This window comes from Hyposmocoma kahamanoa, unplaced genomic scaffold, assembly GCF_003589595.1.
Source record: "Hyposmocoma kahamanoa isolate Upper Pololo Valley unplaced genomic scaffold, ASM358959v1 192, whole genome shotgun sequence".
Taxonomy (NCBI): Eukaryota; Metazoa; Arthropoda; class Insecta; order Lepidoptera; family Cosmopterigidae; genus Hyposmocoma; species Hyposmocoma kahamanoa.
The window spans coordinates 7,160,409-7,179,913 of NW_020653719.1; the positions used below are offsets into that span (position 1 = coordinate 7,160,409).

At 37.2% G+C, this 19,505-nt stretch overlaps 1 protein-coding gene across 1 annotated transcript in view; it reads left to right on the top strand.

Annotated features, from left to right (window-relative positions):
- Positions 1-19,006, top strand: part of LOC113226494 (neuroendocrine convertase 2) — a 145,537-nt gene extending 126,531 nt beyond the window's left edge. The window contains exons 7-14 of the mRNA XM_026459127.1: positions 925-1,100; positions 14,507-14,619; positions 16,247-16,447; positions 16,948-17,023; positions 17,218-17,375; positions 17,452-17,619; positions 17,939-18,056; positions 18,311-19,006. Of these exons, the coding sequence (XP_026314912.1) occupies positions 925-1,100; positions 14,507-14,619; positions 16,247-16,447; positions 16,948-17,023; positions 17,218-17,375; positions 17,452-17,619; positions 17,939-18,056; positions 18,311-18,484 (1,184 nt within the window). The 3' untranslated portion in view covers positions 18,485-19,006. The remainder of the gene's footprint in view (positions 1-924; positions 1,101-14,506; positions 14,620-16,246; positions 16,448-16,947; positions 17,024-17,217; positions 17,376-17,451; positions 17,620-17,938; positions 18,057-18,310) is intronic.
- Positions 19,007-19,505: the final 499 nt, after the last annotated feature.

The window sequence follows — 19,505 nt, forward strand, 5'->3', positions numbered from 1 at the left end:
ACTTTGTTTAAGCAATATACAGCGTGTCTTTTAACAAGGGCACTATGGGAAAATCTGAAACTATAGGAGTCACAGGGAAACTGTCTTAGGAACCATTGCTTTTTGTCAAAAGAATTTTGGCATAGTAAATTTTTAAAATCTGATCGACGCAATTTCATGGAAGAATCATTTTCATTGTGTTGGAAAAAGAAAATCGGGTACAGCAGAAGTTGATCAAATTTAATAAAATGTTATTTACAGTCAACGCACACACTCAACATAACCCCGCACGAGGAAAACCCTGTGTTGCGGGTGCCATGGACACACACAAAAACAACCACAAATGACTTAATATTCATTTTGTATGAAAAAACATTTTATTCAATTTGACCAATTTCTGCCATCCCGATTTTTTTAAGTAACTCACACACCTCAACTCTTTCATAAGGAACTATACTACTGCTAATAAAATAAAAGTATATTTAAAAAACTGTAAGCTTAATTTAGGATTCTAGGTAAACCAAAGGTGATGGATTTTTTAAATTATTTTTCCTGTCATACACAACCTGATTGCACCCACTGCTGGGCCTCCCGAAGTTTGTGCCATCCGCCATGGTCCCGTGGTAGCCGCATTCATTGACGTCCCGCTACGTGTACTATGTCGTCGACTGACCTTGCAAATGAGCGCCGGACGTTTCTTTTGCCTATCCTCGGCCACCAATCAGTCGATGTCTTGCTCCACCTGTCATCACCTTGCGTTGCTAGGTGTCCCGTCCAGCCGAATTCCATGATCCGAGTTCCAGCATCCTGGACTTTAGTCCGTCGTCAGATCTCAGCACAAAATTTACTTCAGGGAGATCATTGATAAAATTTTAAACAATTTTTTCATCGCAGACCTAGTTATTTTGATCCTGATGTTTATGTTTGTTATATATTTTGTTTCAGGTATTAGGATGCTGGACCAGCCATATATGACAGACCTGATCGAGGCCAACTCCATGGGCCACGAGCCACATAAGATCCACATCTACAGTGCTTCCTGGGGCCCTACTGATGATGGCCGAACCGTGGACGGTCCACGGAATGCCACTATGAGGGCCATAGTGAGAGGGGTTAACGAGGTATGATTTTTTTTTACATATCTTTGAAATATAATGAAGTAACAATTTATTTACTTATTGAATATCATTATTTTTTACTACACGCATCTTTGAAATATAAAGAAGTAACAATTAGTTATTTATATTGTTTTATTACCATGATATATATTAAAAGCGATGGCACACAGGTTCGAGTCCAGTTAGTTCCATCTTTGCGTCAATAATAATAAACTAGTCGAGGAAGTTTATCAAGAATATAGAAATACCATGGTAATAAAACATCATGATATTCAATAAATAAACATTGCAATTAATACGACATCTCTCGTTAGCTTCTGGTAGCTATTAAGGTACCTGGCAGAGTAAAGAAACTTCATAATTATCTCACAAGCGGCGTCGATTGCAAAAAAGCTGTTTTAACAATACAAAGATCTGTAGAAAACGCATACAGAAATTTGTAAGAGCTGCTGACTTCGTCTATAATTCAGTCGGTTAAGAGCGGTAGCCTTGGTATGACAAAAGCACTGGTTCGAGTGCTTGTTGCCATACCAAGCCTACATGCCATATTGAAGGAATTTTTATTTGTGTTGTGTGTTGCAACAATAATTATAAAGGCGTATTTCCCACGCCTCGGTGCTCTAGAGCAAAATATTTTTCTGTGTGCTGAAACAAATTCATTAGTAGTATTAAAAATTGTAAACTGCATTCAAGTTGTAAGTAGGGAAATTTACTTACATTCATTTTATACAAAACAGGACTGTCACAATAATATGATCGTAATAAAATGGTGTGAAAAATTACGTTGTAAAAATTTGTTTTGGCTTGTGACTGGGTCATACTCAAACGTACTATATTTTTTGCTCCAATACCAACAAAATCCACGTACGTGAGTAATAATAATGAAATAATGCATGTTATAAATTCAATATTTTAATTTGTATGAATATGTAGGGTTATGAAAAAACATAACTTTGCCAACGCCAGTATAGCGCTGCGCGCTCAAGATTTTGAGTTTTGTTTAACAATATGTCGTCGGTATATACAGGGTGTAAATTTGAGATGGGGCAGCAAGGCCAGCTACCTTAATCGTTGTAGTTACAGAAAAATGGTTCTAGAAGACTATCCATGAATTTTGAAGATATTTTGATTGGCATTCACAGATTTTGAAAAAATGGTACAGTCAGCAAGATAAAAGGCAATTTTTACAAATTTTTTTTTTATGCCATTCGATCCGGTCTCTGGTAAGGATGAATAGACTCTACGGGACCAACTGAGGTAAGAGTACTCTAAATGTCAGAAATCGCAAAAAACTTTTACCATACATTTTGTAGGGACTATTTAGTAATCACTTATTCTAGGTAGTTAAGGTAACTAACAATAAGGAAAGTAACAAATTGACAACGTATTATGTATTTCAAAATAAAAAGAATAACGAAAAGCAAAATAACATGATGAGTCCATGATAGTACGTGCTCGAATTCATTGACGGATGCATCGATTCGCTCTCTTCCGCAAAGAGCAAGTAGAGGCTGAAATTCTACTCAGATGGATTCTATTGAAAATTGCTGCAAGTGCGTCTTTCAATTCTTGGACACTATTGTATTTTTTTTATAAATTTAATTTTTTACATAACGCCAAAGAAAAAATCAAGAGGCGTCAGATCAGGACTACGCGGTGGCCATTTGATAGGACCATGTGTTCCAATTAATTTGTTACCTCCTTTGAGAACATTTTGAAAAAAAATCGTCTTAAAAGTGACAATTCTCCATTAACAAAACAAAACAAAGCTGTTTCAAATTTAAAAAATAGTGATATGATTATGATTTGGTTTTACTTAAGTCTTTTTTGTAGAGTAGTGGATTATCTAAGATTTTTTGCGATTTCTGCCATTTCGAGTACTCTTACCTCAGTTGGTCCCATAGAGACTATATATCCTTACCAGAGACCGGATCGAATGGCATAAAAAAAAGTTTTGTAAAAAATTGCCTTTTATCTGGCTGACTGTACCATTTTCAAAATCTGTGAATGCCAATCAAAATATCTTCAAAATTCATGGATAGTCCTCTAGAACCGTTTTCCTGTAACTACAATGATTAAGGTAGCTGCCTTGCTGCCCCGTCTCAAAATTTACACCCTGTATAGTTCTCATCTCGGTGGCCAAACAGCTTGCACTGTGTGCGCTGCTGGACGGGAAGTGCCCCATATTGAGTTCCGTTGCTCTGGTACTAATACATGGTTTGGTTTTCCGGCGCATTCTGATTATTAAATAGGTACGGAGTAGAACAACAAAATGGATATTAACTCAAAGTAATAGAAATCAGCGTCGCAGTCTTTACTATGCTGTGAGATTAGCTAAGTGGATATTTCACATACGCCTCAACCGCACACAGAACATTTATCATATTGACTGTTATAAAATTTGATTATGTTTGCTTCGTTGTTTTTTTTTTGTTATTTTATTTTTTTGTTTCGCTTTGTCTGTTTTAAATTTCTTTCTGTATATTTTTGTGTTGTGGCGTTGTAATAAATTAATTATATTCTAAAAATCTGAAGAATTGTTTAAAATCTATTAGTAAATAATTTATTCGTAGGTATATTGTTGAAATTATTTTGTTTTACGAATTTTGTTTCATACAGGTTATAAATGTTTTAAATCTATTTTAAAGGAGTCATTAGTTATTACTTCAGAATTCAATGAACTCGATTTTAATAACGATAATGTTTACATTTCTCAAAACCCCCACTCAGGTGTTACCTAACTCAATCAGTAGAGAGGAGGGAAAGAGGGTGTTTTCTTGAGGAAATCGAACCCCGTTTTGTGGAGTTGATATTTTCCGATTTCTTTTCTAAAAATATTAGGTAATATAAGGAACAAGTCGATGTAGAATCTTCACAGATCGGTTGCGTCATCACGCGTATTCGACATTGTGTAAGGCATACATAGTTATAAAAATGGGGAACAAATTCGGCACCCTACAGCTATGACCCAAAATCTTCTTAATCGAGGCCTAGTCGTAGCATTAGAACTTTCATGTGGGAGAGTACTTTGTATTCTTTATAAATAAAAACTATGTATTACATATGTAATATTTGTGGTAAAATTGCACGCTTGTTATGATAAGGTCACATCTGCGAAATGACTTCAGGAAAGCCTAAACATTCTACGAATGAAATTAGTCGACACGTTTAGTTATAAAATTTCACATATTCATAACTTATCGAGTTCTTAGGTTCTCGCGATTGTTACACATAGAAAATGAAAATATTTTTTCGACTCTAAATATTTTTTTTTAAACAAACCAAGGTTTCGGGATCTTCACAGGTGTCACTGATTAATGGTGGTATAGACATAAATTATTTCATTTAATTCGTGTTACTTTTTTGAAATTTTCCAGAAATGACGTTTGGGCGAAATTTCATGATCTCGAAAGTAATTTGGAGAGGAAAATGTTTTTTTCTTTTAAACCTAACTTAACCTAACCTAATCGAACCTAATCGTGTCTTTGCGATAAACATTCAACGTATCCTGAAAGAACAACTGTTTCGTTATAATTCGATTTTCGGTGTAATACAAATTCGAACAAACGTTATTCCAAACAAATAAATTTCCTACTTTGTGATAGGTTACCACTATTGGGATAAGCTCACATGTCACATCTATATCGTTTTCTAAAACTTAAAATCAAAATTTAATTTTAAAACCTAAAACTAGCTCCCCTGAAAAATGGCGCTTTCGCCCTTTCTATGAAACACCGACGGTATTATACCAAGGGTACGAAATATTTAGTTTACAAATAACCTCGACTATCTAAAAATCTACTAAAAAAATTACATACTAGAATCATGTCTTAATAATAAATAAATGTAAGTATCATTCGTACGTTTTATAGTTCAAAGCAACGTCTTAATCATTATTGTCGATTACTTTTTTAAATTACCAACCTTAGTTCGTGAGTATGAAGCGAGTAAAAATAAATGAACGTATTGCAGAATTTAATGGCGCAAAGTGTAAATTAAACTTTAGACCTAATTAAAACACAGTTACGGCTACTGAGAATTGGGACCGTTTTTATTAAAGCTTTCTTGTAGTTTACTTTTACGTGGATGAATTTTATAGGGCTTTACAGACATTCCAAACGTCGATTTATTTCTTACTAAAAATTAAAACTATATTTTCTATTAGGTATATAATTACTGCTGGCACTAAAACTGGCGACAAAAACACTTAATAAATTGAATTCAGCAAAACAATGTTACGGAGAAAACGGTATACAGTCTACTATAAACCTCGATGTTATTACAAAGTTTTATCTTGAGATAACAATATTTTAGGCAAATAGCTCTTTATGCAACTCGTAGCATCGGTATTGTGAGATCACGTTATAAGGGCGCATTTCAATTAGACGCTTATAGAAGCACTACAGCCCCTTCACTACTAATTTTCATACAAGTGCAGCGTCACGCGCGCTCCTCTTTTGCAGACTTGATTTTATATGAAAATTAATTTGTACAAGCGTTTGATTTGAAGGCGCCCTTATAATCTGTATACCGCTAGTCTATTTAAAAGATTGTGCGCAAGAACTTTTCAATTTAGTTCCACCTTCACTGTTCCTCCTTCGGCTGATTAGAAAGTCCGGAACACTCCATCGTTATGTCATTGATTTACCGCCCATTTGCACGAACGGCTTTAATTCCTCCGTCTTTAATGCCTACGATAAAGAAATTGAATTCACTAAAGGCATCTTTTCCCGAAAAGTACTATTTAGTGTTATTAATGCTAGGCTTTTTCAACCGACTTCCAAAAAAGGAGGTTCTCAATTCGACTGTAATTTTTTGTATGTGTAATTGTGAACTGATTTCGGTGATTCTTTTTTGTTCAAAAGGTAGTAGTAATACATAAACCTCAGTAACAGTACCATTCATTTTGATAAAATTATTACTAATTAAATTTTTATTGAATTGATATTCAATTATTTTTTGTGAATTTTTTTTTTTTTTAGTTTGTTATAATTATTAATACAAAGACCGAACACTCAGAAAAAACACTCAGAAAAAATTCCTTCGATCCGGTCGGATTCGAACCGACGTCTTCTTGCATACCGTGCCAAACGCTATACCAACTAAGCCACGGAACGAACCAACGGACCTCACGAATTTTTCTATGTGCTTGCGTCGTGTCTTTGTACTCGGTTTTTCAACGACTTTTTAGTCGTAGCGCCATCTATGAGAAATCTATGACAGATTTATCACCCAGTTAGTACCTTTACAGCTACCAGTTCTGGCGAGAGATGTCGCTATTCACTGTATTAATTAAATGTTTATTGAATTGATATTCAATTATTTTTTGTGAAATTACTCCAATAGTTTGTTATAATTATTAATACAAAGATCGAACACTCAGAAAAAATTCCTTCGATCCGGTCGGATTCGAACCGACGTCTTCTTGCATACCATGCCAGACGCTATACCAACTAAGCCATGGAACGAACCAAAGGACCTTACGAATTTTTCTAAGTGTTTGTTGTCGTGTCTTTGTATTTGGTTTTTCAACGACTTTTTAGCCATATCTATGAGAAATCTTAAGTATTTCGGCACCCAGTTAGATACCTTTACAGTTACCAGCCCTGGCTAGAGATGTCGCTGAAGCATCGCTTCTATAAGCGTCTGATTTGGAGGCACCCTAAGACAAATATAAAGCAAGCATTATTACTTATGTTGGCCATTTGTCAGAAATGATTCTATAATATTTTGAAGTGCAATGAGATAAATATTGCTTTTAAAACAAATAACATTTTGCGCTCCAGACTTGGCAATGACAAGGAAAGAGTGGAAACTGGAAAAAAGTCGGGAGTTTATAAGCTCACCTGTGGCACATGTTAGAATAGCACTCAAAGACGGCGTAGCTTTACAACAAGATACAAAGAACATGTTTCTATATTTAGGCATAAGCCTTTTTTTATAATACCTAGTGACGGGGCGAACAAGCCGTGCGCCTGGTATTAAGCGACATTCCTGTCCATTGAAATTGCAGTATGAGATCTCAAAGTTTTCAATCATAAAGATCTGATGGACACTGCCACTGCGCTTGTCACGCTGAGACATAAGTTGACGAGTCTCATGTGTCTATAATTTCATCAGCACCCTTAATCTTAACCAATTTAACCAATGGAGAGTTCGGTGTCTTATCCACAATAAAATTTTACACATTCTGAATACAGCTGTGATAAAAAAAATTAAAAAATTTTGATATGGGCTATCCATATTGAAAAGAAAAAAATAATTATTTCAATATAACTTAATCTAATTCAAATTAACGTAAATAAAGCTATTATAATATTAAAAGAAGCATTAAAAAGGGAATCTAAATTATACATTCTTCATAGTAAAGCTATACATTTTAATATTAGAACCTAATGTGTAGTTGCGATGCCTAAACTAAGTAAATGTGTACCTGTATTTTTAGGCATATTTTGGGAAAATTTATTTATATTACAGCTAAAAAGGAGATTTTCTATATTTAACAATAAAATAATTAGTAGTTATACCTATATAAAAATAATTATGAAACAACTTCCAGCAAGTCCACTGTTTCATTGTAAGTTTTACTCTTAAGCCACAATTTGAAATTTTGAAAAGCAGTGATATTGCGTACTTTTACAGCTTAAAGTACGCTATATACATACGAAGCGGTTTATTTTCTCTCTCGCACGTCATTTCCTTCGTTCAAAGGAAAAAAACGACTCACGGGATTTCTGTTAAGTAATGAGTTCATTCGTGTTAAATAAGTTGGAAATGGACATTTATATATTCATATGTTGTGCAAGCGGAACGATTCACGCACTCGATTTAATTAATTAATGTAACATCCTCAATTTCTACAAAATTATCACTAAAATGTATACTGTAAATGTACACATTAAAAACCTTATTCTCGTTTTTTCGACGTTAATATTTATATAATTATAATATAATTCGATGTTAATGTAAAACACTTAAACAAATAAGCAATAAAGATGAATTAAAAATTTCCATGCCCAAACTAATATTTCATAATATTGTGAATTGCGAAAGTAACTCTATCACGTTTTCACGCACAGCTGAACCAACTTTGTTGAATTTTGGTACAGCGATAGATGGGACCTAGGAAAAGGACATAGGCTTTTTTGAATGATATAGGGAGTGAAATAGGGGATGTAAACGTCAGAGTTGACACGTGAAGAAGAAGGGGAGAAAGTTTGTATGGAGAATTGGCCTCTTATCTGCTTAGGATATGGGGTCCTTCAAACGAGGCGTGAAGAGGCATCTTGTAGGCATGCAGGGTGGAGGTGGCTAGGACAGTGATTGTATCAGCATTGCACTTGGTACCTTTACGTTTGCATCCCATTTTCCATTTAACATCAGGTGGAGTGGAGACATCTGACTGTCATGTTTAAAAAATAATATATCGGCATTCTACAGGATATATCCCGAAGAGTGTGCGTGGGAATTGCATGAATGAATTCCGCTTTCCTCTTTCCATCATCGGGGGACCATACGTAGGCTGGCTAGGCGTAGTGCCACCACTATGTTCTGGATTTCCCAAGCATTCGCATCGCGTTTCGCTTCCACATTTGTATGGCGAACGGCTATAGAGTGGAATTCTCTGCCTGCAGACTTTTTCCGTGAACGGTATAACTTGGGTTTTTTTAAGGCGACAGTGAATAGACATTGTTTAGGTGTGCATGCTCTACCATCGATCTCAATGTCATTTTTCAATAGGTGAGATGGAATTCAAATGCGCACTTATTTTTTGATAAAAAAAATTGAAAATTAGTATACAGTAGTAGCCTTCTGTACTGTATTATACTAATTTTTCGAAGTACTTATTCTTCGTAGACGAAGTCGTGTTTATTTATGCTAGTAATTTGAAACTTTTTCCTCTTTATTAAATTGTTATAGCTTCATCAATACAATCGATGATACCGACAATGTCAAGTTATGAGAGACACGCGTTTATTACTCTTTATTTTCTGATACTAATTGAAGGGATTAACAAGTCGTGCGCCTGTTGACAAGCCGCTCTAGAGCATTAAATCGCAAAGATCTGAGGGGCACTGCCACTGCGCCAGTCGCCCTGGGATTTAAGTTGACAAGTGCCATGTAATAATTTCACCAGCACCCTTAACCCTTCAAAACCGCAACCCAGTGATGATCACATTACTGCTTGGCGGCAGACAGAAGTAAGTTGGCAGTACTTTTCAAAACGAACACGGAGCTCTACTGCTACCACAATGTACCATTGTAGTAAAAGCATCATGTTATTCGATAAAATGAATATTGCAAGATACATATAGTTTAAGGAGGCGGAGCTTAACCTAATTCTAATATGTAGGAGAGTTCATAATCTCACCGAATATTAATCCTGGCGATTTTGACCGATTTAGACTCTAGAGACATATCGAATAGATAACTGGAAATTCGCCCTTAACTAGCGAAATTTTCCGCGACGCCAGTATCGGTGACATTACCATCTGAAGCTAATGTATTTAAAGCTATGTATGTAATTAGATCTAAAATTAGTTTACCTATATCGTCGCCTTACTTTCTCAAACTCGTATCTTAGAGAACAAAGTAACTGAAATGCAAAATAAGCATTGTATATACCAATTTGATGACGCGCGAGCAGTCAACGCAAGCGGACGTATTTATTCATTGTGGTGAATTTATTCACGTAATATTCTGCATAATTTGTTTGTTATTTGTGCGGAAAATGTGTACGAAGTGTAGTGGATGTGGTGAAACTATATATGATATTTTATATATGGAATGTTCGAACGAACACTGCAAGAAGTTTTTCGACTTGAAGTGTCTTGCAATAAAACAGGAATTGTTCGAAACGTTCTCTGAAGACGATAAGACTGAATGGATATGTCCGGAGTGTGTGTGCTCTCATCCAAAGGGCAAGAATAGTGACACGCCAATATGTAGTTATACACCAACTATGAATAAAACGTATACGAGCAGCAGTGATAATATCAACACCAAGCGCGGGAGCCGTACGAAGTCAGCCCCTAAGGTGGAAACTAACGACAGGGTGCTGGAAGAACTGAGAGCATTTCGTTCGGAAGTTATGGATCGGTTGGATAAGCAAGAATGTGTTATTAAAATGTTAATACACTTGTTGTCTTCAACCAAAGTTGATTTGACTGAATTAAGTCAAAATTTGAGGGTAGTTGAAGAAAAGTCTAAGGAAGTCATAATAACTGAAAATCAAATTGAGAAGCTAGCAAATATGCATAATGAAACTCAGAAGGTGACTGAAAAGCAGTTACGATCATTTGCAGAGGCGTTGAGTAAAAACCATGTTGTTAATAAAAGCGTCATTAACAACACATCTAAAGGTGGGGCCACGAAGTTGACAAAGCCAGCGGAAACCTGTTCCGCTACCACCCAACTTGGATCAAGTAGCCAAAAAATTCAAATAAATCATTACAACTTAGATAAAGAAAAAGTCACTGAGGAAAACGAAAACCACGATAATAGTTAGGATACCTGTCAGTAGTAAAAAGGAAAAGCGTCGATCGAAGAATGTATGCAGAGGTCAAAATACGAATATAAGTACATTACAGGCATCGGAGCGCAAAAAGCATCTCCATGTATGGCGACTACACCCCAATACATCATGTGAAACTTTATCAGCGCATATTACAAAAGTGTGTGGCGAGGACGTTCTCCCTGTCATCGAGAGAATCCAGCATAAAAATGACAGAGGATACGCCTCATTTCGTGTCACAGTTCCGGAGGGGGAGTATCCCAAATTGTGTCAACCAGACGCATGGCCCCTAAATACGGAGTTTAGTGAGTGGATTTTTTTTCGAAAATCGACAAACAAGCCAAATAAACCATAACAGATTTGTAGAAATTTACTATCAGAACGTGCGGGGATTAAGAACAAAATTAACTAACTTTCGAAATTATTTGGAATCATCAAACTCAGATTTTTTCGCAATTACTGAAACGAGCTGTAATGAATCGATACATGATAATGAGATTATTCCACCGGGATATAAAATAATACGTAGTGATCGTATGGACGGCCGCAAACAGAGAGGCGCCTTTTTCGTGGCCACAAATCGGTTTGAGCTACTAGAAATACCTACCCCCACAGATGTAGATATTGACTCGCGCTCATTCGAGTTTGTCTCTGTTTGTGTGTATAGTAAACTAAACTCAAAGTTTTTGTTTGTGTGCACTGTTGTTTATATTTCACCGCGTAGTAGCGAAAATGAATATATGATTTTGTTTAGATTAATAGAGCAACTTTGTTGTAGGTATAAAAATTTAATTGTTTTAGGTGATTTTAATTTACATTCATGTCCAGCTAATGTATTAAACTACTACGAATACTTCATGTCATTTTGTGAATTCACACAGTTTAATGAGATACCTAACTGCATGGGTCGTCAGTTGGATTTAGTGCTAAGTTCGGCTGAGAACGGAGAAGTGGAGGTGCGAGCGGCAGACGATACTTTGGAGCCGGTGGACGCGTACCATCCACCGCTCAATATTCGAGTGCCGGTAGCACGGACTAGCAGTGGTAAGTGTACCTATATAGAGGGTGAACAAACAGAAAGGCCCAAATGGAACATGTATAAGGCGGATTTTTCGTTGTTGTATGACTTGATATCATCTGTGGATTGGTCTTTAATCTTCAGTATACAAGATCCGGAAGAGGCCTTGTCTTATTTTTATGAAATTGTGACTAATATCTTAGACACGTGCGTTCCAAGGAAAAAACCGAAACACATTAACGTACGGTATAATTATCCCAAATGGTATACGGCAGATATCATAAGAAACATTAAATTAAAAACTGTACTTCATAAGCGGTACAAACTTACTAAATCAAATCAAGATTATATGGCATTCGCTAGGTGTAGGACGAATATTAAGAGTGCTCTTAAATGTGCGCACGAACGATATAGGGACAGTATTCAGGCAAACTTTGCAAATGACCCAAAATCCATTTGGGGATATATTAGATCAATCAGGGGAGAATCGAGCAAACAACAGATCATTAGAGAAGGGAAGATTTTAACAAAGCCTGAGAGTGCTGCCGAATTTGCATCATTTTTTAAATCTGTTTATCGCACTGATCAGGCTGTGTTAAGTGTCGAGGCAGCTGTTAGGTCGGGTGGCTCATCGAGTGCACGTGTGCATATACAGACTTTGACCTTGCGGGATGTGGAGACTGCCCTGGCCAGCCTCAAGCCGAAGCGGTCGGCAGGCCCGGATGGCATTCCCTCGTTTATATTTAGAGATTGTCGCAAACAGTTAGCAGAACCGCTCTTACACATATTTAATGCAAGCTTAGAGTCGGCCATCTTTCCGAGCTGTTGGAAGATTACCAGAGTCACACCTGTGCCGAAGGGTACAGCCAGCTCAAATGTCAATGATTATCGGCCAGTCGCGGTACTATCGACTCCGGCCAAAATCTTCGAGTCGGCTATACAAAAGCGTGTGTATGAGCAAATAAGTTCATTCTCGGACTCTCAGCACGGTTTTCGCCCAGGCAGAAGTACCACTTCAAATCTACTTAATTTTGTGTCATACGTGGCACCGAATATAGACACTGGTGTTCAGGTTGACACGGCGTACTTCGATTTTAAGAAAGCGTTCGATTCAGTGGACAATGATATCTTATTGACGAAGCTAGCGCGCGTAGGGTTCACTCCACACTTGCTTACGTTTTTTTCCAGCTACATGAGTAACAGGCAACAATTCGTAGACTATGAGGGACATGAATCTGAGACTTATGGTACCGGATCAGGCGTTAGCCAGGGCAGTAATCTGGGCCCGCTTGAATTCATTATAATGATAATGACTTACCGAGTGTTGTTCATCATGCCACTTGTTTGCTGTATGCGGACGACTTAAAATTACTGTTGGCTGTCAAAGATGTGAGAGACTGTGAACACTTGCAAGGAGACATAGATAGGGTCGTCCAGTGGAGTCAAGCTAATAATCTGTTTTTCAATGAGGCAAAGTGTTCTTTGATGACATTCGGTCGTGCTCGGACACTTATCCAGTACGAGTATAGACTAAACTCTGTTCCTATGCGAAAAGTTTCCCAGATACGAGATCTAGGGGTTTTATTCACAACCCAGTTGACGTTTCGTGAACATATTGTCAAAGTATGTAAAAAAGCCTACAGGAACCTAGGCTTTATGTTGAGGCAGACGCAGGGCTTCACCAAAATTTGTGCATTAAAATCATTATATGATGCCCTTGTAAGGAGCCACCTCGAATGCAATGCAGTTGTCTGGTCGCCTCATGAGGCTAAGTACAAAACTATGATGGAGCGAATACAGAATAAGTTCACGCGACATTTGTATGCCAAAATATATGGTGTTTACCCATGTTATCCACAGGTGTATCCAAGTTTGTTCGTACTCGGCATGGTAGGTTACAATAAGCTAGAGGTACGCCGTGACTTTGCATTAGCTCAGATACTTTTTAAAATAATCAGAGGGTTAATCTTTAACCCCAGTCTACTGGAGCGGGTGTTTTTGTGCGTACCCAATGATTACGTAGTGAGGCGACGAAAACCGCGCTTACTGGCAGTCCCGCGCGGCCAGACTAATCTAATCCAGAAGGCCCCGTTCACAAGAGCTCTGCGAATCCTGAATGATGTTGCAGACAGGATAGACTTGTTCTCATGCACTCTGTGTGAATTTACAAGAATGACCCTGTATGTTATATGTTATTTGTAATGTATTAAGTTGATATTTGTGATTTCTTTGTTTTAGTATATGTTTAGTGTAATGTAGTTATTATATAAGTATATACGTTTGAATATGTACACTGCCGCATTGGTGATTATTACTGTAATGGTAGGTGAAAAGCTGTAAGTAAATAAATAAATAAATAATAAATAAATAAATAAATTTGCAGGCTGATTTTACATTACCTTTCCTTGATATTCACAAACTGGCTTCTACTTATTCTTAAAGTAATACATCCAAACTAACGCCCTTGATAAGAAATTTAAAATAAATATAAATTTTTGCCATCTCCTGAATGATTATTAAGAGTGATTACTCATTTTATGATACGTATTTGAGACAGTAAGACATCGATATGTATCTTTGAGAACATTGTTAGAGGAACATGGTAAATTGATATTTATGGCAAAGGTAATATTTCTTTATAAGAATTTAGTTACACGCCGCGCCGCTTTTCGTGAATTTTCGCTTCAATAGAGATCGGATGACGTCAAGAAATGTACTTTCTTCCACTTCGCCTACTCCCAGTGTAAATTTGTGTAAAAATTTATCTGCTATATATTTGTGTATTTAATTAAACCATGGTTGTATAGAGTAAATTTTTCCTGCTCGTTGAACTTGAATTACTTTGATTCGACCTAACGAGTATAATTTGATCCTTAGGGACGCAACGGACTCGGTAACATCTACGTGTGGGCGAGCGGCGATGGCGGAGAAGATGATGATTGCAACTGTGATGGATATGCTGCTTCCATGTGGACCGTTTCTATCAATAGGTCAGATATTTATTACATTTGATCTTAATTGGTATGTATAACTTACAGCATTATATAATAATGGCTTAAGTAGGGTAGAAAGATGATGATGGAATAGCGTATTCAGCGACAGAAGCGTTTCCAGGCCTTTTCTAGATAATAAGTTGCTTAACTAAATTCCTCGTATCAAATAATATTTAAGGAACTTAGTGATGACAGTCGCATGGACCTTTTCTGCAATAGGTAGTGTTATGAATATAAGAACTCTTTTTTTGTAATATCAAGTAACGGGACGAACAAGTCGTGCGTCTGATGGTAATCAGAGCTATAAATCGCAAAGAACGGAGGGGCACTGCCATTGCGCCTGTCACCCTGAGACATAAGTTGGCATGTCCCACGTGCCTGTAATTTCACCAGAACTCTTACCCTTCAAATCAGAACACAGTAATGCTGACATTACTGCTTGGCGGCAGAAATAAGAAGTTATATAATGAACCTTACTATTATACAACTCCTACTATTATACCTTACTATTATTCAACTTCTACGCATTGTATCGATGGATATACGGTGTTTCATGCCATCGTAATGAAAGGATTTGCCAATCGGCGTACGGCACTCGCCGATTGTTGCCCAGGATACACCAGACGTATAGAAAAAGAAATGTACGTCGTGAGGGGAGGCTCTTTTCGTGCACATTGAATGAATGATATGACAATTTTTGTGTTCTCGAACAGTGATATTAGCAAGAGCTCGATATTTCATGCGTAATGGTATTTGTGTGTTTACAGAAGAATTTGTCGTTGTATTTGTTTATGCGAACGGCACACCACTGCATATGCAATTACGAGCTTATACACTACCTATAGATGCGTTAGTTTGTGTTATCGTAGTATCAAGTTCATATGTGGATGCATTTTAATTGGCAACATTTGTGAGCATTTTAACAATCACATTGTTTATATGGAAATCCACTTTATTAAACTAGCTATAAGCTCCCCTATTTTCTTTTTATTCTTAGATTTAACCACGGACCTCGGGACGACCATACATACTATGTTAATCCCTATCCTCTCTCTTTAACCGAGCTCCGCGCTGAACAATCGACGTTTCGTAGTTTAAAATTCTCAGTGTTTACTGTGTTTTGTGTCCCCGTTATTGGGGTCCTCCTTCCGGACCAAGAACCCGTCACTACTGGTACTGCAGCCCATTGCATCGTGTTGCACAAGATTACAGTTTGCCGGACTTTAAAGTCTAAGTCAAATAATTATTTATTCCATAGGTAACATTTTTACACTTGAAAACGTAATTTTTTAAGCTACTGTTCGTTCAGAAGAATTCTCCGAGAAGAATGAATAAGAAACTCTAGGGATTGCTCTTTTCAATTAAACTTAAATATTATTGAAATACACTTTGAATTCCACGCTGGTCGCACTATCGGATACCCTCGCTAGTACCTGAATACTCAGAGAAGTGCCTGGCGGTGCCAATTAGAAAGTGTCTGAACGTTTTAGTGTAGACATTACGAAACAACATAATATCGGTTCTGTCGTAATATTTATTTAGACGCCTACCGAAAGCTCATCGTTCTTCAAACACTACATTTGCGAATCTATTGTATTTCATTGTATTCAATCATCTGTTTTAGCGCCATTAACGATGGTCAAAACGCGCACTATGACGAGTCCTGCTCTTCAACTCTTGCCAGCACATTCAGCAACGGAGCCAGAGACCCCAGCACCGGTGTGGCCACTACGGATCTTTACGGGAAATGCACTGCGACCCATTCCGGAACTTCTGCCGCTGCTCCTGAGGCTGCTGGTGTTTTTGCTTTGGCACTTCATGCTAAGTGAGTTGATGACCTTTTATCATATAAGGTGACACCTAGAGGTCGACGAGATTTGTGTGATAAGTAGCAGACTAAATTTTTATACCAATTGAATCCATTCGTATAGCTGAGTGTGTTTCTGCGATATCGCAGTTCCCAAAAAAAATTTGTTCGTATTGACTGGCGGAATCAACCCTTGAAAATCTTGCGAATCTTTCGGGAAATAACATGGAATTTATGATATTACTTTCCAGAATAAACGTCTCTATATAAATCGTATATAATCGTCGTAATATAAAGAACGATTTGTACTCGCCTAGCGAAACACTGCTGAATTTGTCTATGAAATCTTTGGGCTCAATCTATGAAATGAAAAAAGAATGAAATCTAAAGTGTAGTTCAATGACTTTCCTACACTCATTACATATTACAAACTTATATGTATACATAATACAACTAGAATGTTTATTAAAACAGATTTAAAAGTTTTTAATTTATTATAAAATGTATTATTGTTTCAGTCCTAACTTGACTTGGCGAGATATCCAACATCTGACTGTGTTGACTTCCAAACGAAATTCATTGTATGATGCAAAGGTAAGACCAATTTCAAAACATCTTTTGTTGGATGGTTAAATATCAAATGTCGTCGTTTAGGCATTTTAAGAAAAAGTACACTATAAAACGCTAATGTTTCGTAGCAAGTAAGGGTTTGAAAACAGAATATGCCATTACATAACTTAAATTTCTTTGCACAACTTATCACAAACAGTACACATCTTAAATTCCAGGGTCGTTTTCACTGGACGATGAATGGAGTAGGTCTGGAGTTTAACCATTTGTTTGGATTCGGCGTGCTGGATGCTGGTGCCATGACAGCTTTGGCTGCTAACTGGCGATCAGTGCCCCCTAGATACCACTGTGAAGCGGGGTCGGTCAACACTCATACGTAAGTTTATATTAGATTTGAGAAAGATATATGTTGTTAAATAATTTTTTCTTTCATTAATATCTTTCTTTTTCAGTGAGATCCCTCAAAAAGGCAACAGTATCACCTTGAAGATTGACACAAAAGCGTGCGCTGGCACGCCGAGTGAGGTGCGGTATTTGGAACACGTGCAGGCTGTCGTAAGTGCCAACTCCACTCGGCGAGGAGACCTCGAGTTCTTCCTCACTAGTCCCATGGGAACTAGGTAAGAAACTATAAAAACAATTATTGATCGGAAATATTAATAGGTTGTCTATTTCGACTCCTCATGCATATTTTGTCTTCAGTAAAGCTAATTGGCGTACTTAATTGTTCCGAGAGAATGTAATGACACAATTTTAAGAATTTATATTTAAAAATCGCATTAAGGCACAGAGTGGTATTTTGCAACAAATATCATGGACGGGCCATCGGGATCCATGATGTTGTGTAAAATTCAGTGCTTAAAATGATTAAAGTTTAACATCAACTTTACAAGGGATTTTGGTTCGAAAGACAAGAACATTTGTGGTCGTGTGTTTCAGGTCAATGATCCTGAGCAGGCGTGCCAACGACGACGACTCTAGAGATGGGTTTACCAAATGGCCGTTCATGACCACGCATACCTGGGGAGAATATCCTCAAGGCATTTGGACTTTGGAGGTAGGCAGCATGTCATGTTATTTTACGTTATACAACACAACGTGTAATAACATTATCTTATGTTAGAAACACGTTGAGGAACGGTCATTTGTGTAGCACATCACGTAACCACGCTTCAAACTTTTCACATCAGGGTTATTTCAAGTTGTTGTTTTTAATACTGGCATTTCTTTTTAGATTTGAGCTATTTAAGCAACCGTTTATCATATATCAACCCTTATCTCGGAGCCAAAATCAAATAATTCCTTTTCCAGGCGCGAATCAACGGTGGCTCCAGTCCTTCACAAACCTCAGGTTTCCTCCGTGGCTGGTCACTGGTCCTCCACGGCACTCGAGCTCCTCCATATGCGCAATTGCAGCCTCAAGATCCTCATTCAAAGCTCGCCGTCGTTAAGAAGGCTCACGAAGATAACGCCATCAAGAAATAAGAGCTCGTTGGTGTATGGTGGGTTGCGGTATCTAGTAAACAAGTGATCTGTGGAAGTCATGTACAGTGCAGCTAGTAATTATTTTCAGAGTAATGGATAATCAGCTTGCGTTTTAAATGAAGATCCGATTTAATTTACCTGCAGGATCCAATTTTCAAAACTAAATTTATAATATAATACAACAAGTATAGTATAGGTAACTTCATACAAACGTATGTGTGAGTGCCCGCCGCGTGTCATGTACGAACGCACATATTCGCATAATCTCGTGATGCACTCGCGTTGCAAAGCGCCGATCGTCTCATGCGCCTTTCATTATGCGACAGGCGTGATCACAAGTCACGCTGCTGCGTATGAACGGAGTTGCCATACTTGTCTTATTCATATTATGCAAAATTATTTAAAAAAATGTTGAATATTCAAGTATTTTAAACTGTGATTGTAAATGTTTACTAGATGCGGCAATTCATTATTGGACGTTTAGAGTAAAATTAAAAAATAACAGTTCTTAAGACTTGAGAATAAGGCACATGGGACTTGTTAACTTATGTCTCAGGGTGACGGGCTCTGTGTGGCACTGCTACATCTATGGACAGGCGTGTCGCTTACCACCAGGCGCAAAACTTGTTCGTCCCGTCACTTGGTAGCGTAAAAAAGATTGAGTGCTGTTACCCTTTAGTTTTACAAATACACATAAGGTTTTTGCACAGATGGTTTGGTACATGGTGTTATGAATATTTCTAGATGTTACTAGGCATAATTCTGTATTAATAGAACCATTTATAGATATTCTAACATTGTGGACGGAGAGAGGAATGGGAATATACAAAGCGATAGTAAAATGCAACGAAGTTTGCAGTTTAGAGCTTGTGATCTCTTTACGGGTTTTAAAGTAAATAGAGCCGCTAGAACGATATAACATCACTGCTACGGACTATTCCAAACTGGTATTTTTGTATTGGATCTTGTATGTTGTACAACAGAGCACCTTTGCTATTCATACTTTTATTGAATTGTGTCT